Here is a 21,960-nt window from a genome sequence, read left to right on the forward strand (position 1 = left end):
CTTACTCCCACTCACTCAACCACTCACCCACCCCTTACTCACCCACTCAACCACTCACTCACCCACTCACTCAACCACTCACCCACCCACTTACTCATCCACTCACCCACCCACTCACCCACAGGTCCGAGAGAGCCGTGAGAGGAGGAGCAGGAGGAGGCTCGGGCGAACTGGCGGACTGGGTCGCCCAACTTACGCGGTGGTCACGCTCCACTCCCACGGCAGTCGAGCCTGTTCCGGACGCCCATGGCGTCTGCAGAGGCGCTCCTCTCACCCGACCAGGAAGCGCCTCCCACACTTTATGGACGCCGCTGGAAAACCGGCGACGGCCGCCGCGGAGCCGGCGCCGCTGACGGGCGCAGAGCCCCCGGGCACGGCGATCGACGCGCCGGCGGTGGTGGGGTTTTCCGTTGAAGGCTCCGCGTCGAGCGACGCAGCGCCGAACCCAAGAGAGAGGAGAGACGGCGAAGGGTCCCCCTCAAGGAGTGATGTAGGATCACCCTCAGCGGGGCCGATACCGTTGGCTGCCATCGGAGCAGAAACCGCGCAAGAATCCCTATCTTCTTGGTTCTTTCGGTAAAGTCACGTAGAAGGGAAGTAATAAAATAATAAAAATAAAACATAATAAAACAATTCTCACGACGTTTCGGCCACAACGCAAGCAAGCCGTCCTCAGGTGAAAACTAGGTCTGTTGAGGCGACAGCGTCACGTTGCTGTTTATTCAGACGCTGTCTCCCCAACAGACCTGGTTTTTCACCTGCGGACGGCTGCTTGCGTTGTGGCCGAAACGTCGTGAGAATTGTTTTATTATGTTTATTTTTATTATTTTATTACTCCCTTCTACGTGACTTTACCGAAAGAACCAAGAAGATGAATCCCTGCAGTCACGAAAGCTTTACATCGAAAAAATCCCCTAGGCCCAGTGGTAGAATCCCCGAGGCTCTAAAATGGCCGTGCCTTTCAGACAATGGCCTCACTCCCGTGAGCTCTGAAAATCTTATTTCAGCCCTAGGCCGTGACTCCCACATTTAAGCACGATGTGGAGATGATTGTGTTCTGTACGTATAATTCTAAAGCAATTTTACTCAATTCCTAGTAAGGTGTGTGCGTGGATTCCGTCGCGATATAGAATGTTTCCTCTGAGACAAATTCGAAATGTAAAAACATGCTTGAGTATTGAAATTACGTTTTCATTTTAAACAACTGTATCGTCTGTTAGCATGTGCATTGCAGTGTCACCTTGAAAGTATGCTTGAATTCCAACCCCTACACGTCACAAAGTTTTGAACATGTACTTGTATCGCATGTAAATGTACAATTTAATAATTCTGACAAGATTGTTGGCTTGGTTGCCACTGTTCCCTCTATCACCGTGTTTTTTGCAGTAATTTGTACACTGACATCGCTGTGCGTGACAATAAATTAGCCGTCTCTGTCAGGGCTTGGTGTTGCAATGCCACTTTCCCCAACTTAGAAGTGGATAACTCAACAATCCCCAAATGAGACGCGGATAACCGAGTTTACCCGTATTTAGTAGCCTAACACATGGCGATGAGCGTGGTTGACTACGTACGTGGTGAAGACGTTCAGCATACAGAGAGACACGAAGCTATTGTGAAACCCAATGTGTTATTCCTTTTCACTCACATCACGATGTGATACATCAATGTTTCAGACTTAAATCAAATTTCATTATATGTGTAGAGGAGTAAAATGGGGACGTGACGTCAGGTGTGCCGTTCAGTGCGATGACGTCACGTCTCCTAGGAGCACACTCTTAAAGTGAGTGCTCCTAATCTCAGCTTGTTACCTGTATAAAAGACACCTGTTCACAGAAGCAATCAATCAGATTCCAAACTCTCCACCATGGCCAAGACCAAAGAGCTCTACAAGTGTCCGCGACAAGATTGTAGACCTACGTTTGAATGTTGAGCGAGATTCATCGATGTCGTCACGACTGATAATACAACCCTAGACAACTAGAGAGCCAGTAACAAGTCGCGATACACTTTGTGCATAATCGCAAATAATCATAAACACAATACTCTTTGGTTCTTTCGGTAGTCACGTAGGTATGAAAAAAATGTGTTGCGCCCCAAACGTCGCGATTTATTTTATTTTATACCCCACGTGACTTTACCGAAAGAACCAAAGAGTATGGATTCTTGCAGTCACGAAAACTTCAATCACAATAATAACACAACACACATGAATGTGCTGTATCTCAATGGGGGCCTCATTGTTAAGGTCATAAAGCAATAAATAAATCGCAAAGATCCGTGATACATTCTAGATTTGAAGCTTTCTTGACTGCAAGGATTAATATTCTTTGGTTTTTTCGATAAAGTCACGTAGGTAAAAAATTAATAAAGTAAAATAAAAATCACAACGTTTCGGAGGCAACACAAGCTTCCGTCTTCAGGTGGAACCGTCGTGATTTTATTTTATTTTACTTTTATTAATTAAATTTTTTTACCTACGTGACTTTACCGAAAAAACCCAAAGATTATGACTATCCGTGATACAGTTCAAATCAATTCCATTAACACTTCCCAGCGACCTCAGACGGTTGAACAAAAGGCAGAAATTATATTAAAGCTCGTTAATAAATAATGCAATGAAATGGGTGGGTGGGTGTGATGATTACATTAACAAACTCATCAAACGCATTGCACGAACACCGCCCCGTGCGATGTAAAAGCACACAGACAGGGGAGTGACATCCTCTTTTTATTACACGCTTTTATTTAACTCACTCAGTCTGTTGTATCCTCCAAAAAACATCTTCTCTAATAACTCAAATTTTACCCACTTCCCAATGTGCTATCGACTACAAACTTGCAATACCTACGTCATACTGACAACACGGTATTCTCATCATAAAACATCCAAAACATATTTTTTAAACATTTTACACGCTTTTATTTAACTAACTCAGTCTGTTGTCTCCTCCAAAAAACATCTTCTCTAATAACTCAAATTTTTCCCACTTCCCAAAGTGCTATCGACTGCAAACTTGAAATACCTACGTCATACTGATGACAACACGATATTCTATCATAAAACATCCAAAACATATTTTTAAACATTTTACACGCTTTTATGTAACTCACTCAGTCTGTTGTATCCTCCAAAAAACGTCTTCTCCAACTCATAATTTTACCCACTTCCCAATGTGCTATCGACTGCAAACTTGAAATATCTACGTCATACTGATGACAACACGATATTCTATCATAAAACATCCAAAACATATTTTTAAAAATTTTACACGCTTTTATGTCACTCACTCCGTCGGTTGTTGTATCCTCAAATCTTGAAACTCACTTTTAACCGTCTTCACAATGTCGTATCGACTGCAAACTTGGCATAGGTACGTCATACCGATGACAATACTATATTCTATCATTAAACATAACTTCAACATCCGCGAAGCTCCTTCTCAAGATGTGAAATATTCGGTGCCCTTGGCAGCTTTGCATCCCGGGTGAGCGCGCAATCTCCATTTCGCCCCCGCCCCATCAGGCGAAGTTCCAGTTGATTTTGTCGAGTCGAGCCTGAGAAGTCGAGAGACCACGAGGGAGTTGCGTTTGTCGGAGCGAGCGGCGGCCCCGATGTTCCCCAAAAATACGACAGCTTTATTGAGATACCCGATAAGCTCGTCCCTAGCTACCGACAGGCCATGTGACCATTCAGAAGAACTCGCAGATCATTACAGGACTCCTCATTTATCAACGAGATTATAACCACATCGGAGGGGAACCACGGTGGATAGATGTTGATTACCTCGCCTGGTGTACAGGAGGTTGTGGGTTTGATCTCGACCCTGACGACGCCTGCTGCTGTATGTTTGGAGTTGAGTGTCTCTCATCATGGTGGCTAGCAGATGTTGACTATCTCGCCTGGTGTACAGGAGGTTGTGGGTTTGATCTCGACCCTGACGCGCCTGCTGCTGTATGTTTGGAGTTTGAGTGTCTCTCATCATCATTGTGGCTAGCAGATGTTGACTATCTCGCCTGGTGTACAGGAGGTTTGTGGGTTTGATCTCGACCCTGACGACGCCTGCTGCTGTATGTTTGGAGTTTGAGTGTCTCTCAGTCATGGTGGCTAGCAGATGTGACTATCTCCCTGGTGACAGGAGGTTGTGTTGTTTTATCTCGACCCTGACGCCTGCTGCTGTGTTTGGATTTGAGTTGTCTCTCATCATCATGGTGGCTAGCAGATGTTGATTACCTCGCCTGGTGTACAGGAGGTCGTGGTTTGATCTCGACCCGGACGCTGCTGCTGTATGTTTGGAGTTTGAGTGTCTCTACATCATCATGGGTGGCTAGCAGATGTTGACTATCTCGCCTGGTGTACAGGAGGTCGTGGGTTTGATCTCGACCCTGAAAGGACGCCTGCTGCTGTATGTTTGAAGTTTGCGCATCTCTCTCCCCATGGTTGTGTGGATTTTTTCCCGGCACCTCTCGGCTTTTCCCCTCCATGTGCATTGGCCGCTGCTATAAAAGTCCACGTGCAAGCCACCTCATTCGGCGAGGTCGCTTTCGGAAAAAGACCTCTCTATCTCAGTGGGCCTTGCCTGGTGAAATATATAGTAAACAGTTAGTAGTCACATGACCAAGACTTACAATTCCGCAGGCTGCAATTGACAAGAACCCAGGGGTTTGGCAGCCTGACGCGTCGGAGCTGCATGCGGCCTTTAAGGACTGCTTTGTGACGTCATTCATCACGTTGCATTGGAGGCTCTTTAAGGACTGCTTTGTGACGTCATTCATCATGTGCATTGAGGCTCTTTAAGCACTGCTTTGTGACGTCATTCATCACGTGCATTGAGGCTCTTTAAGTACTGCTTTGTGACGTCATTCACCACGTGCATTGAGGCTCTTAAGGGTTGCTTTGTGATGTCCTTCATCACTGCATTGAGGCTCTTTTAAGGACTGCTTGTGACGTCATTCATCACGTGCATTGAGGCCCTTAAAGGACTGCTTTGTGACGTCATTCATGACGTGCATTGAGGCCCTTTAAGGGCTGCTTTGTGACGTCATTCATCACGTGCATTGAGCTCTTAAGGGCTGCTTTTGTGACGTCATTCATCACGTGCAATTAGGCTCTTTAAGGTTGCTTTGTGACGTCCATTCATCACGTGCATTGAGGCCCTTTAGGGTTGCTTTGTGACGTCATTCATCACGTGCATTGAGGTACAGTTCTCGCAATCATCCATAAGTTGAGTTTTTGCCGGGAGAAAGCGCCGAGTAGTTAAGAGTTGAGTTCTTGCCGAAGCAGACTTAAGTATCGCTGAAAGTTTGCCTCGACGCTTTTTTCATTTCGAGTCACTTTGCAGAATAAAGGACTTGGAGAAGTCGTACTGCACTGAGCTAAGAGTTGTGAGCTGAGACGTGGACCAGTGGGAGATTGAGTCGTCGCACACCGGATAGAGTGCCCGGAGCGACAGGCTGTAAAAGTTGTTGGTTAAGCCCATGACTTGAACGTTGTATTTGGTGGAGAGGCCAGGGGAGAGGGGGGGGGGTCACGTGCAGGCTGCTGCTACAGGCAGCGTGCTGGGAGCCGACACGCCGCGTTTGAATGTTGAAGCGAGATTCATCGATGTCGTCACGATTGACAATACAACCCCTAGACAACTAGAGAGCCAGTAACAAGTCGCGATACACTTTGTGCACATCGAAAATAATCATAAACATACATATTAGTCAAGAATATAAATCACAACAATAATACTCTTGGTTCATTCGGTAGTCCACGTAGGTATAAAATAAATGTGTTGCGCCCCGAAACGTGACTTTACTGAAAGAACCAAAGAGTATGGATTCTTGCAGTCACGAAAACTTCAAATAACAATATAACACACACAACAACACGTTTTTGTAATGACACATCTACATTACATTGCACAATCAACATTTCTGAAAACTTTCGAATTTTCACAATGCAATTATTAAAATTACAATGGGTCTCTGTGGGAGTCTATGGGTCTCTGTATGATGAGTTTACGGGTCTTGTGTCTATGGGTGTTTGTGAATCTATGGGTCTCTGTGTGACGAGTCGATGGGTCTCTGTGGGTGAGTCTATGGGTCTCTGTATGAGTCTATGGGTCTCTAAATGATGAGTCTATGGGTCTCTGTGGTGAGCCTATGGGTCTCTGTATGAGTCTATGGGTCTGAGTATATGGGTCTCTGTATGACGAGTCTATGGCTCTTGAGTCTATGGGTCTCTAAATGAGGAGTCTATGGATTTGTGTGATTAGTCTATGAATATCTGCGTGATGAATCTATTGGTCTGCGTTATGAGTCTATGGGTCTCTTTGTGAGTCTATGGTCTCTGTATGAGTCTATGGGTCTGTGAGTATATGGGTCTCTGTATGACGAGTCTATGGCTCTGCGTGAGTCTATGGGTCTCTAAATGATGAGTATGGATTTGTGTGATTAGTCTATGGGTATCTGCATGATGAATCTATTGGTCTGCGTTATGAGTCTATGGGTCTCTTTGTGAGTCTATGGGTCTCTGTGTGAGTCTATGTGTATGTGTGATTAGTCTATGGGTATCTTGCGTGATGAATCTATTGGTCTGCGTGACGAGTCTATGGGTCTCTTTGTGAGTCTATGGGTATGTGTGATTAGTCTATGGGTATCTGCGTGATGAATCTATGGTCTGCGTTATGAGTCTATGGGTCTCTTTGTGAGCCTATGGGTCTCTATGTTACATTATACACTAGTGAGTGGGTGGGTGGCCCAGCAATACGGCTGAACGCATTTGTCTCCCTAGGGGGCAATGTTTACAAACCGCACCAGGTATACAGTATATATACTTATATTTACGCGATTTATAAGTGCCCCCCCAAAAAAAAAGAAAACGGCGCACAAATGGATCCCTGGAATATGGCCAAAGTCATTTTCCAGTGTTACTAAACACATTATTTTCCCCGCTAATTGCCGACCAAGCTGAAAGTGACCCCTTTTTCAAAAGCGACGGGGTCATCACCAGCGACAATCTCGATTCTCATCCTCCTGCTTCACGCAGACTCCATCCACCAGGAGGTCGCCACCTGGAGTCGAACCCTGACCTTCACGCTTCACCGTTGTCTCTTCTTCACACTTCACCGTCACTCCTGGCCACGTAGCGAAGTTGTAATTTTCTTCCGGTTCTTGTTTTATGCGAGATGGACTCATGGGAGCAGCACTTTGACCATCGCAAGTAGATTTCACCCTCCTCATGGATCTGCTCATGCTTCTTTCGTTTTCCCGACGCAATAAACCCTTTCCCACACACGGTGCACTTGAATGGCTTTTCGCCCGTGTGCGTTCTCTCGTGAACTCGAAGATAACTTGATTGTACAAATGCCTTCCCACACAAACTGCACTTGTAGAGCTTCTCACCCGTGTGCGTTTCTCTTGTGAATCCGAAGAGAGCTTGACTGGACAAATGCCTTCCCACACACGGGTGCACTTGAATGGCTTCTCACCCGTGTGCTTTCTCTGATGAACTCGAAGATATCTTGAAAGGACAAATGCCTTCCCACACACGATGCACTTGTAGGGCTTCTCGCCCGTGTGCGTTCTCTGATGAACTCGAAGATATCTTGAATGGACAAATGCCTTCCCACACACGGTGCACTTGAATGGTTTTTCGCCCGTGTGTGTTCTGGTGAACTCGAAAATTAGATGGATATATAAAATGTTTCTCGCAGATGGCGCACTTGAATGGCTTTTCCCCCGTGTGTTGTTCTCTGATGATATGTTAAATATTGTAAACGAGCAAATGCTTCCCACGTGGTGCACTTGAATGGTTTTTCGCCCGTGTGCGTTCTCTGGTGAACTAGAAAATATGATGAATGTACAAATGTTTTCTCGCAGATGGCGCACTTGAATGGCTTTCCCCCCATGTGTGTTCTCTGATGATGTTCAAGAGTTTGTAAACGAGCAAATGCCTTCCCACACGTGGTGCACTTGAATGGCTTTTCGCCCGTGTGTGTTCTCGCATGCAGCTTGAAGTGTCCAGTGTGATCCGTGCTGTAGGCACACCGGTCGCATTGATGCCTTTTAGCACGGGGCTCTGTCGAGGGCTTCTCCATGCGATCGACTCTGCAAATATACCTTACACTTAATTTGGAGCTTTCGTGACTGCAGGAATTATTCTTTGGTTCTTTCGGTAAAGTCACGTATAAAGATAAAATAATAACTTAAATTAAATACTAGCATACGACGTTTCGATTGCAACACAAGCAATCATCATCAGGTATAAATTAAATAGAAACACAAATCTAGTATACTTAGAAATGTAATGTAATATAACAGAGAGTCGGATAACATAACAGTCAACACCCTATCTGGTTGAGAGAGATTAAATCTCTCTCTCAAATTTAGCATTCTCAGGAAGACGTAATCAACCAGATAGGGTGTTGACTGTTATGTTATCCGACTCTCTGTTATATTACATTACATTTCTAAGTATACTAGATTTGTGTTTCTATTTAATTTATACCTGATGATGATTGCTTGTGTTGCAATCGAAACGTCGTATGCTCGTATTTAATTTAAGTTATTATTTTATCTTTATAACGTGACTTTACCGAAAGAACCAAAGAATAATACCTTACACGTTACACACAACATGAAATCGACTGCAGATATACCTTACACATTACAACATGCACACACGCACTACAGAGACATCCGTGTGCAGGGAGCCCCCCCCCCCCTGCATCCCTCCTCCCTGGCTCCTCCCCCTTCTCACCCTATATAAGAGCGTGTCACTAAGAGCTCTCTGCTCACGGCAGTGATTGTGCTCTGGTTGTCCCACCTGATGACAGAAGCTTGTGTTGCCTCCGAAACGTCGTAACTTAATTATTTTCATATTCTTGGTTCTTTCGGTAAAGTCACGGAGAAGGGAAATAATAAAATAATACTATAATATATGATAGCTTGTGTTGCAGTCGAAACGTCATGAGAATTTTAATTGTTTTATATTTATATTATTTTATTATTTCCCTTCTACGTGACTTTACCTAAAGAACCAAAGAGTATAAACCTCCAGATATTAAGAGAAAAGTTATTTCATTCGTGAATGATGAACATTATTTCTTGTTAGCCTTGTAAAAAATACATTTTATTAAATATTTTTCATCTACGTGACTTCACCTAAAGAACCAAGAGTGTAAACCTCCAGATATTAAGAGATAAAGTAATTGCATTCGTGAATGAATATTATTTCTTGTTAGCCTTGTAAAAAATACATTTTATTATATTTTTTTCATCTACGTGACTTTACCTAAAGAACCAAAGAGTATTGACCTCCAGAGATTAAGTGAAAAGTAATTTCATTCGTGAATGATTAATTTTATTTCTTGTTAGCCTTGTAAAAAATACATTTTATTATATTATTTCATCTACGTGACTTTACCTAAAGAACCAAAGAGTATAGACCTCCAGATATTAAGAGAAAAGTAATTTCATTCGTGAATGATGAAATTTATTTCTTGTTAGCCTTGTAAAAAATACATTTATTATATTTTGTTCATCTACGTGACTTTACCTAAAGAAACCTAAAGAGTATAGACCTCCAGATATTAAGAGAAAAGTTATTTCATTCGTGAATGATGAATTTTTTTTCTTGTTAGCCTTGTAAAAAATACATTTTATTATATTTTTTCATCTACGTGACTTTACCTAAAGAACCAAAGAGTATAGACCTCCAGAGATTAAGTGAAAAGTAATTTCATTCGTGAATGATGAATTTTATTTCTTGTTAGCCTTGTAAAAAAAACATATTTTTTCATCTACGTGACTTTACCTAAAGAACCAATAAAAAGGTGTTATTATAATTTGAATAATTAAATAATAAATGACATAATTTTTACTAATTAAAGAATTATAAAGCTATTAAGAGAAAAGTAAAAAATATATATTTTTCTTAACTTTGTTTTCCGGCCCTGCCCATGTGCAGCCTTCATTGTGTTGGGGCAGTGAGTGAGTGTGAGATTGTCAGTGTGTGTGAGTGTGAGATTGTCAGTGTGTGTGAGTGAGAGATTGTCAGTGTGTGTGAGTGTGAGATTGTCAGTGTGTGTGAGTGAGAGATTGTCAGTGTGTGTGAGTGTGAGATTGTCAGTGTGTGTGAGTGTGAGATTGTCAGTGTGTGTGAGTGTGGTTTGTCAGTGTGTGTGAGTGAGAGATTGTCAGTGTGTGTGAGTGAGAGATTGTCAGTGTGTGTGAGTGTGAGATTGTCAGTGTGTGTGAGTGTGAGATTGTCAGTGTGTGTGAGTGAGAGATTGTCAGTGTGTGTGAGTGTGAGATTGTCAGTGTGTGTGAGTGGAGATTGTCATTGTGAGTGTGGTGTCAGTGTGTGTGAGTGTGGTCAGTGTGTGTGAGATTGTCCAGTGTGTGTGAGTGTGAGATTGTCAGTGGTGTGAGTGTGAGATTGTCAGTGTGTGTGAGTGTGAGATTGTCAGTGTGTGTGAGTGTGAGATTGTCAGTGAGTGTGAGATTGTCAGTGAGTGTGAGTGTCCAGTGTGTGAGATTGTCAGTGTTGTGAGATTGTCAGTTGTGAGATTGTCAGTGAGTGTGGATTGTCTGTCAGTGTGAGTGTGAGATTGTCAGAGTGAGTGTGTCAGTGTGAGTGTGTGAGAGTGAGTGAGTGTGAGAATGTGAGATTGTGTGTGAGTGTGAGATTGTGAGTGTGAGATTGTCAGTGTGTGTGAGTGTGTGAGATTGTCAGAGTGATTGTGAGTGAGTGTGAGATTGTCAGAGTTGAGAGATTGTGATTGAGATGTAAGAGTGAGTGTGTGAGTGTGAGAGATAGTGAGAGTGAGTGAGATTTGTGAGTGTGAGATTGTGAGTGTGTGAGTGTGAGATTGTGAGTGTGTGAGAGTGTGTCAGAGTGTGTGAGATTGTGAGAGTGAGATTGTCAGTGTGAGAGTGAGATTGTCAGAGTGAGAGATAGTGAGTGAGAGAGATTGTGAGAGAGTGTGTCAAAGTGAGTGTCAGTATAAGTGTGCAAGAGTGAGAGAGTGTAAGAGATAGTGAGTTAGTGATATTGATAGTGGTGGCCACTGACCGCTGGCGAATCGCCGTCATGGTCGAGGCCGCCATCTTGTCCCCCACACGACTCTAAAATGGCCGCCAGCGAAGAGGGGGAGGAGCCAGAAAATTTGGCGGGAAAACAAACCGACGCGTCACATGACAGGCGAGACACTCAACTGTGATTGGCTCCAAGGCGGAGAGAGAGATTTTATTTTTTTAGAGAAAAACTTTAATTGTTTTACCGTACGTACAACTAATTACTAAAACTCGCCATCAACACTAAACACTCGCATTGGCATTCGTAGCGATCTACATAAATTAAAGTAAAACATTTATTGGGTTATGTAAAAAAACGCGGGAATATCATAAATCTTATACCGTAAAGGTGCAAAAATTGACCAAATGAGATTCCGTAGTTGGTAGATGTTGACTCCCTCGCCTGGTCTATAGGAGGTCGTGGGTTCAATCCCAGACACTGAGGAAGATGTTGACTACCTCGCTGCCTGGTCTACAGGAGTGTCGTGGGTTCCATCCCAGAACACTGAGAGATTTTGACTACCTCGCCTGGTCTGACAGGAGGTCGGGGTTCAATCCAGACAGGAGAGAGTTGACCTACCTCGCCTGGTCTACAGTAGGTCGTTGGGTTCAATACCAGACACTGAGAGATGTTGACTACCTCGCTGGTCCTACAGGAGGTTGTGGGTTCAATCCCAGACACTGAGAGATGTTTGACTACCTCGCCTGGTCTACAGGAGTCGTGGGTTCAATCCCAGGACCTGAGAGATGTTGACTACCTCGCCTGGTCTACAGGAGGTCGTGGGTTCAATCCCAGACACTGAGAGATGTTGACTACCTCGCCTGGTGTACAGGAGGTCGTGGGTTCAATCCAGACACTGAGAGATGTTGAACTACCTCGCCTGGTCTACAGGAAGGTCTGTGGGGTTCAAATCCCAGACACCGAGAGATGTTGACTACCTCGCCTGGTCTACCAGGAGGTCGTGGGTTCAATCCATGACACTGAGAGATGTTGACTACCTCTCCTGTTCCTACAGGAGGTCGTGGTTTCAATCAGACCTGAGGATGTTAATACCCTCGCCTGTGTACATGAGGTCTGGGTTCAATCCCAGACACTGAGAGATGTTGACTACCTCGCCTTGGGTCGTACAGGAGTTCGTGGGTTCTAATCCCGACACGAGATGATGTTGACTACCTCGCCTGGTCTACAGGAGGTCGTGGGGTCAATCCCAGACCACTGAGAGATGTGGACTACCCCGCCTGGTATACAGGAGGTCGTGGGTTCAAATCCCAGACACTGAGAGATGTTGACTACCATCGCCTGGTTACAGGAGGTCGTGGGTTCAATCCCGACACTGAGAGATTTGACTACCTCGCCTGGTCTACAGGGGACGTGGGTTTCAATCCAGACACTGGAAGATAGTTGAATACCTCGCCTGGTCTACAGGAGTTCGTGGGTTCAATCCCAGACCCTGAGAGATGTGACTACCACGCCCTGGGTCTACAGGAGGTCGTGGGTTCAATCCCAACACTGAGAGATGTTGACTACCTCGCCTGGTCTACAGGATGTCGTGGGTTCAATCCCAGACACTGAGAGATGTTGACTACCTCGCCTGGTCTACAGGAGGTCGTGGTTCAATCCCAGACCCTGAGAATGTGGACTACCTCGCCTGGTCTGACAGGAGGTCGTGGGGTTTCAATCCAGACACTGAGAGATGTTGACTACCTCGCCTGGTCTACAGAGGTCGTGGGTTCAATCCCGGACACTGAGAGATGTTGACTATCTCGCCTGTTCTACAGGAGGGTCGTGGGTGCATATCCCAGACAAGAGAGATGTTGACTACCTCGCCTGGTATGCAGTGTTCAATCCCAGACCTGAGAGATGTGACTACCTCGCCTGGTCTACCAGGAGGTCGTGGGATTCAATCCCAGACCACTGAGAGATGTTGACTACCTCGCCTGGTCTACAGGAGGTCGTGGGTTCAATCCAGACACTGAGAGATGTTGACTACCTCGCCTGGTCTACAGGAGGTCGTGGGTTACATCCCAGACCCTGAGAGATGTTGACTACCTCGCCTGAGTCTACAGGAGGTCGTGGGTTCATCCCAGACACTGAGAGATGTTGACTACCTCGCCTGGTCTACAGGAGGTCGTGGGTTCAATCCCAGACACTGAGAGAGTTGACTACCTCGCCTGGTCTACAGGAGGTCGTGGTTCAATCCCCAGACACTGAGAGATGTTGACTACCTCGCCTGGTCTACAGGAGGTCGTGGGTTCAATCCCAGACACTGAGAGATGTTGACTACCTCGCCTGGTCTACAGGAGCGTGGATTCAATCCCAGACACTGAGAGGATGTTGACTACCTCGCCTGGTCTACAGGAGGTCGTGGGTTCAATCCCAGACACTGAGAGATGTTGACTACCTCGCCTGGTCTACAGGAGTCGTGGGTTCAATCCCAGACACTGAGAGATGTTGACTACCTCGCCTGGTCTACAGGAGGTCGTGGGTTCAATCCCAGACACTGAGAGATGTTGACTACCTCGCCTGGTCTACAGGAGGTCGTGGGTTCAATCCCAGACACTGAGAGATGTTGACTACCTCGCCTGGTCTACAGGAGGTCGTGGGTTCAATCCCAGACACTGAGAGATGTTGACTACCTCGCCTGGTCTACAGGAGGTCGTGGGTTCAATCCCAGACACTGAGAGATGTTGACTACCTCGCCTGGTCTACAGGAGGTCGTGGGTTCAATCCCAGACACTGAGAGATGTTGACTACCTCGCCTGGTCTACAGGAGGTCGTGGGTTCAATCCCAGACACTGAGAGATGTTGACTACCTCGCCTGGTCTACAGGAGGTCGTGGATTCAATCCCAGACACTGAGAGATGTTGACTACCTCGCCTGGTCTACAGGAGGTCGTGGGTTCAATCCCAGACACTGAGAGATGTTGACTACCTCGCCTGGTCTACAGGAGGTCGTGGGTTCAATCCCGACACTGAGAGATGTTGAACTACCTCGCCTGGGCTACAGGAGGTCGTGGGTTCAATCCCAGACACTGAGAGATGTTGAATACCTCGCCTGGTACTACAGGAGGTCGTGGTTCAATCCCGACACTGAGAGATGTTGACTACCTCGCCTGGTCTACAGGAGGTCGTGGGTTCAATCCCATACACTGAGAGATGTTACTACCTCGCCTGGGCTACAGGAGGTCGTGGGTTCAATCCCGACACTGAAGAGATGTTGACTACCTCGCCTGGTCTACAGGAGGTCGTGGGTTCAATCCCAGACAATGAGAGATGTTGACTACCTCGCCTGGTCTAGCAGGAGGTCGTGGGTTCAATCCCAGACACTGAGAGATGTTGACTACCTCGCCTGGTCTACAGGAGGTCGTGGGTTCAATCCCAGACACTGAGAGATGTGACTACCTCGCTGGTCTACAGGAGGTCGTGGGTTCAATCCCAGACACTGAGAGATGTTGACTACCTCGCCTGGTCTACAGGAGGTCGTGGGTTCAATCCCAGACACTGAGAGATGTTGACTACCTCGCCTGGTCTACAGGAGGTCGTGGGTTCAATCCCAGACACTGAGAGATGTTGACTACCTCGCCTGGTCTACAGGAGGTCGTGGGTTCAATCCCAGACACTGAGAGATGTTGACTCCCTCGCCTGGTCTACAGGAGGTCGTGGGTTCAATCCCAGACACTGAGAGATGTTGACTACCTCGCCTGGTCTACAGGAGGTCGTGGGTTCAATCCCAGACACTGAGAGATGTTGACTACCTCGCCTGGTCTACAGGAGGTCGTGGGTTCAATCCCAGACACTGAGAGATGTTGACTACCTCGCCTGGTCTACAGGAGGTCGTGGGTTCAATCCCAGACACTGAGAGATGTTGACTACCTCGCCTGGTCTACAGGAGGTCGTGGGTTCAATCCCAGACACTGAGAGATGTTGACTACCTCGCCTGGTCTACAGGAGGTCGTGGGTTCAATCCCAGACACTGAGAGATGTTGACTACCTCGCCTGGTCTACAGGAGGTCGTGGGTTCAATCCCAGACACTGAGAGATGTTGACTACCTCGCCTGGTCTACAGGAGGTCGTGGGTTCAATCCCAGACACTGAGAGATGTTGACTACCTCGCCTGGTCTACAGGAGGTCGTGGGTTCAATCCCAGACACTGAGAGATGTTGACTACCTCGCCTGGTCTACAGGAGGTCGTGGGTTCAATCCCAGACACTGAGAGATGTTGACTACCTCGCCTGGTCTACAGAGGTCGTGGGTTCAATCCCAGACACTGAGAGATGTTGACTACCTCGCCTGGTCTACAGGAGGTCGTGGGTTCAATCCCAGACACTGAGAGATGTTGACTACCTCGCCTGGTCTACAGGAGGTCGTGGGTTCAATCCCAGACACTGAGAGATGTTGACTACCTCGCCTGGTCTACAGGAGGTCGTGGGTTCAATCCCAGACACTGAGAGATGTTGACTACCTCGCCTGGTCTACAGGAGGTCGTGGGTTCAATCCCAGACACTGAGAGATGTTGACTACCTCGCCTGGTCTACAGGAGGTCGTGGGTTCAATCCCAGACACTGAGAGATGTTGACTACCTCGCCTGGTCTACAGGAGGTCGTGGGTTCAATCCCAGACACTGAGAGATGTTGACTACCTCGCCTGGTCTACAGGAGGTCGTGGGTTCAATCCCAGACACTGAGAGATGTTGACTACCTCGCCTGGTCTACAGGAGGTCGTGGGTTCAATCCCAGACACTGAGAGATGTTGACTACCTCGCCTGGTCTACAGGAGGTCGTGGGTTCAATCCCAGACACTGAGAGATGTTGACTACCTCGCCTGGTCTACAGGAGGTCGTGGGTTCAATCCCAGACACTGAGAGATGTTGACTACCTCGCCTGATTCTACAGGAGGTCGTGGGTTCAATCCCAGACACTGGGAGATGTTGACTACCTCGCCTAGTCTACAGGAGGGGTCGTGGGTTCCATCCAGACACTGAGAGATGTTGACTACCTCGCCTGGTCTACAGGAGGTCGTGGGTTCAATCCCAGACACTGAGAGATGTTGACTACCTCGCCTGGTCTACAGGAGGTCGTGGGTTCAATCCCAGACACTGAGAGATGTGACTACCTCGCCTGGTCTACAGGAGGTCGTGGGTTCAATCCCAGACACTGAGAAGATGTTGACTACCTCGCCTGGTCTACAGGAGGTCGTGGGTTCAATCCCAGACACTGAGAGATGTTGACTACCTCGCCTGGTCTACCAGGAGGTCGTGGGTTCAATCCCAGACACTGAGAGATGTTGACTACCTCGCCATGGTACACAGGAGGTCGTGGATTCAATCCCGACACTGAGAGATGTTGACTACCTTCGCCTGGTCTACAGGAGGTCGTGGGTTCATATCCCAGACACTGAGAGATGTTGGACTACCTCGCCTGGTCTACAGGAGGTCGTGGGTTCAATCCCAGACACTGAGAGATGTTGACTACCTCGCCTGGTCTACAGGAGGTCGTGGGTTCAATCCCAGATACTGAGAGATGTTGACTACCTCGCCTGGTCTACAGGAGGTCGTGGGTTCAATCCCAGACACTAAGAGATGTTGACTACCTCGCCTGGTCTACAGGAGGTCGTGGTTCAATCCCAGACACTGAGAGATGTTGACTACCTCGCCTGGTCTACAGGAGGTCGTGGGTTCAATCCCAGACACTGAGAGATGTTGACTACCTCGCCTGTCTACAGGAGGTCGTGGGTTCAATCCCAGACACTGAGAGATGTTGACTACCTCGCCTGGTCTACAGGAGGTCGTGGGTTCAATCCCAGACACTGGGAGATGTTGACTACCTCGCCTGGTCTACAGGAGGTCGTGGGTTTCTATCCCAGACACTGAGAGATGTTGACTACCTCGCCTGGTCTACAGGAGGTCGTGGGTTCAATCCCAGACACTGAGAGATGTTGACTACCTCGCCTTGTCACAGGAGGTCGTGGGTTCAATCCCAGACACTGAAGAGATTTGACTACCTCGCCTGGTCTACAGGAGGGTCGTGGGTTCATGCCATACACTAGGAGATGTTGACTACCTCGCCTGGTCTACAGAGTGTCGTGGGTTCAATCCCAGACACTGATAGATTGTTGACTACCTCGCCTGGTCTACAGGAGGTCTTGGTTTCAATCCCAGACACTGAGAGATGTTGACTACCTCGCCTGGTCTACAGGAGTCGTAGGGTTCAATCCCAGACACTGAGAGATGTTGACTACCTCGCCTGGTCTACAGAGTCGGGGGTTCAATCCCAGACCTGAGAGATGTTGACTACCACGCCGGCTACCTAGGTGTCGGGTTTCAATCCCAGACACTGAGAGATGTTGACTACCTCGCCTGGCATTCAGGAGGTCGTGGGTTCATCCCGGACACTGAGAGATGTTACTACCTCGCCTGGCACGCAGGAGGTGGTGGGTTCAATCCCGGACACTGAGAGATGTTGACTACCACGCCTGGTACGCAGGAGGTCGTGGGTTCAATCCCAGACCCTGAGAGATGTTGACTACCACGCCTGGTACGCAGGAGGTCGTGGGTTCAATCCCGGACACTGAGAGATGTTGACTACCTCGCCTGGCACGCAGGAGGTCGTGGGTTCAATCCCGGACACTGAGAGATGTTGACTACCTCGCCTGGTACGCAGGAGGTCGTGGGTTCAATCCCAGACAATGAGAGATGTTGTACAGGAGGTCGTGGGTTTGATCTCGACCCTGACGACGCCTGCTGCTGTATGTTTGGAGTTTGAGTGTCTCTCATCATCATGGTGGCTGGCAGATGTTGACTATCTCGCCTGGTGTACAGGAGGTCGTGGGTTTGATCTCTACCCTGACGACGCCTGCTGCTGTATGTTTGGAGTTTGAGTGTCTCTCATCATCATGGTGGCTAGCAGATGTTGATTACCTCGCCTGGTGTACAGGAGGTCGTGGGTTTGATCTCGACCCTGACGACGCCTGCTGCTGTATGTTTGGAGTTTGAGTGTCTCTCATCATCATGGTGGCTAGCAGATGTTGATTACCTCGCCTGGTGTACAGGAGGTCGTGGGTTTGATCTCGACCCTGACGACGCCTGCTGCTGTATGTTTGGAGTTTGAGTGTCTCTCATCATCATGGTGGCTAGCAGATGTTGATTACCTCGCCTGGTGTACAGGAGGTCGTGGGTTTGATCTCGACCCTGACGACGCCTGCTACTGTATGTTTGGAGTTTGAGTGTCTCTCATCATCATGGTGGCTAGCAGATGTTGATTACCTCGCCTGGTGTACAGGAGGTCGTGGGTTTGATCTCGACCCTGGCGACGCCTGCTGCTGTATATTTGGAGTTTGCGCATCTCTCTCCCCATGGTTGTGTGGATTTTTTTCCCGGCACCCTCCGGCTTTTCCCCTCCATGTGCATTGGCCGCTGCTATAGAAGTCCACGTGACAAGCCACCTCATTCGGCGAGGTCGCTTTCGGAAAAAAGAGCTCTCTATCTCAGTGGGCCTTGCCTGGTGAAATATATAGTAAACAGTTAGTAAGTCACATGACCAAGACGTACAATTCCGCAGGCTGCAATTGACAAGACCCAGGGGGTTGGCTGCCTGATGCGTCGGAGCCGCATGCGGCCCTTTAAGGTCTGCTTTGTGACGTCATTCATCACGTGCATTGAGGCCCTTTAAGGGCTGCTTTGTGACGTCATTCATCACGTGCATTGAGGCCCTTTAAGGGCTGCTTTGTGACGTCATTCATCACGTGCATTGAGGCCCTTTAAGGACTGCTTTGTGACGTCATTCACCACGTGCATTGAGACCCTTTAAGGGTTGCTTTGTGACGTCATTCACCACGTGCATTGAGGCTCTTTAAGGGTTGCTTTGTGACGTCATTCATCACGTGCATTGAGGTACAGTTCTCGCAATCATCCATAAGTTGAGCTTTGCCGTGGAAAAAGCGCCGAGTAGTTTAAGTTTTGAGCGCTTGCCGAGCAGACTTAAGTATTGTGAACGTTTTCTCCCTCACCACTCTCCCTCACCACTCACCACTCACCCTCACCAACCATCCTCACCCTCACCACCCACTCTCCCTCACCCTCACCACTCTCCCTCACACACTCTCCCTCACCACTCTCCCTCACCCTCACCACTCTCCCTCACCACCTCCCTCCACCCTCACCACTCACCCTCACCACTCACCCCACCACTCGCCCTCACCACTCGCCCTCACCACTCTCGCCCTCACCACTCACCCTCACCACTCACCCTCACCACTCACCCTCACCACTCTCCCTCACCACTCTCCCTCACCACTCTCCTCACCCTCACCACTCACCCTCCCACTCACCCTCACCACTCGCCCTCACCACTCGCCTCACCACTCGCCTCCCCTCACCACTCACCCTCACCACTCACCCTCACCACTCACCCTCACCACTCCCCGCACCACTCGCCCTCACCACTCGCCCTCACCACTCTCCCTCACCCTCACCCTCACCCTCACCACTCACCCTCACCACTCGCCCTCACCACTCGCCCTCACCACTCCGCCCTCACCACTCACACCCTCACCACTCACCCTCACCACTCACCCTCACCACTCACCCTCACCACTCACCCTCACCACTCACCCTCACCACTCCGCCCTCCACCACTCGCCCTCACCACTTCGCCCTCACCACTCGCCCTCACCACTCGCCCTCACCACTCGCCCTCAACACTCACCCTCACCACTCACCCTCACCACTCACTCTCACCCCTCACTCTCACCACTCACTCTCACCACTCACCCTCACCACTCACCACTCACTCTCACCACTCACCCTCACCACTCACTCTCACCACTCACTCTCACCACTCACCCTCACCACTCACTCTCACCACTCACCCTCACCACTCACTCTCACCACTCGCCCTCACCACTCGCCCTCACCACTCGCCCTCACCACTCACCCTCACCACTCGCCCTCACCCTCACCACTCTCCCTCACCACTCACCCTCACCACTCACCCTCACCACTCACCCTCACCACTCTCCCTGACCTCTCACACTCACCACTCTCCCTCACCACTCACCCTCACCACCCACCACTCACCCTCACCACTCTCCCTCACCACTCGCCCTCACCACTCGCCCTCACCACTCGCCCTCACCACTCGCCCTCACCACTCTCCCTCACCACTCGCCCTCACCACTCACCCTCACCACTCACCCTCACCACTCTCCCTCACCACTCACCCTCACCACTCACCCTCAACACTCACCCTCACCACTCGCCCTCACCACTCTCCCTCACCACTCACCCTCACCACTCTCCCTCACCACTCACCCTCAACACTCACCCTCACCACTCACTCTCACCACTCACTCTCACCACTCACCCTCACCACTCACCACTCACTCTCACCACTCACCCTCACCACTCACTCTCACCACTCACTTTCACCACTCACCCTCACCACTCACCCTCACCACTCGCCCTCACCACTCGCCCTCACCACTCGCCCTCACCACTCTCCCTCACCACTCACCCTCACCACTCGCCCTCACCACTCACCCTCACCACTCTCCCTCACCACTCTCCCTCACCACTCGCCCTCACCACTCACCCTCACCACTCTCCCTCACCACTCACCCTCACCACCACCACTCGCCCTCACCACTCGCCCTCACCACTCGCCCTCACCACTCGCCCTCACCACTCGCCCTCACCACTCACCCTCACCACTCACCCTCACCACTCTACCTCTCCCTCACCACTCTCCCTCACCCTCACCACTCACCCTCACCACTCTCCCTCACCACTCACCCTCACCACCCACCACTCACCCTCACCACTCTCCCTCACCACTCTCCCTCACCACTCGCCCTCACCACTCGCCCTCACCACTCGCCCTCACCACTCGCCCTCACCACTCGCCCTCACCACTCACCCTCACCACTCACCCTCACCACTCTCCCTCACCACTCTCACCACTCACCACTCCCCTCCCTCACCACTCTCCCTGACCTCTCACACTCACCACTTTCCCTCACCACTCTACCTCACCACTCACCCTCACCACTCGCCCTCCCACCACTCGCCCTCACCACTCCCCTCACCACTCTCCCTCACCACTCACCCTCACCACTCACCCTCACCACTCTCCCTCACCACTCGCCCTCACCACTCACCCTCACCACTCTCCCTCACCACTCACCCTCACCACTCACTCTCACCACTCACTCTCACCACTCACTCTCACCACTCTCCCTCACCACTCGCCCTCACCACTCACCCTCACCACTCGCCCTCACCTCACCACTCACCCTCACCACTCTCCCTCCCCTCACCACTCACCCTCACCACTCTCCCTCACCACTCTCCCTCACCCTCACCACTCACCCTCACCACTCTCCCTCACCACTCTCCCTCACCCTCACCACTCACCCTCACCACCACCACTCTCCCTCACCACTCACCCTCACCACCACCACTCTCCCTCACCACTCACCCTCACCACTCTCCCTCACCACTCACCCTCACCACTCACTCTCACCACTCACTCTCACCACTCACTCCTCACCACTCCACCCTCACCACTCTCCCCTCACCACTCTCCCTCACCACGCTCCCTCACCACTCCCTCACCCTCACCACCACCACTCTCCCTCACCACTCTCCCTCACCACTCACCCTCACCACCACCACTCTCCCTCACCACTCACCCTCACCACTCACTCTCACCACTCACTCTCACCACTCACTCTCACCACTCACCCTCACCACTCACCCTCACCACTCACCCTCACCACTCTCCCTCACCACTCTCCCTCACCACTCTCCCTCACACTCACCCTCACCACTCACCTCACCACTCACTCTCACCACTCAGTCTCACCACTCACCCTCACCACTCACCCTCACCACTCGCC

The 21,960-nt window shown here is 49.4% G+C and overlaps 1 protein-coding gene across 1 annotated transcript in view; it reads left to right on the forward strand.

Moving 5' to 3' along the window:
• The first annotated feature begins 1,867 nt into the window (after positions 1 to 1,867).
• LOC133362167 (uncharacterized) overlaps positions 1,868 to 21,960 on the forward strand; it is a 28,835-nt gene continuing 8,742 nt past the window's right edge. Inside the window, exon 1 of the mRNA XM_061581120.1 lies at positions 1,868 to 1,893. Coding sequence (XP_061437104.1) covers positions 1,868 to 1,893 — 26 coding nt within the window. The remainder of the gene's footprint in view (positions 1,894 to 21,960) is intronic.

Source organism: Lethenteron reissneri, unplaced genomic scaffold (genome assembly GCF_015708825.2).
Source record: "Lethenteron reissneri isolate LAM-NWPU_2019-01 unplaced genomic scaffold, ASM1570882v1 scaffold_1394, whole genome shotgun sequence".
Lineage (NCBI taxonomy): Eukaryota > Metazoa > Chordata > Hyperoartia > Petromyzontiformes > Petromyzontidae > Lethenteron > Lethenteron reissneri.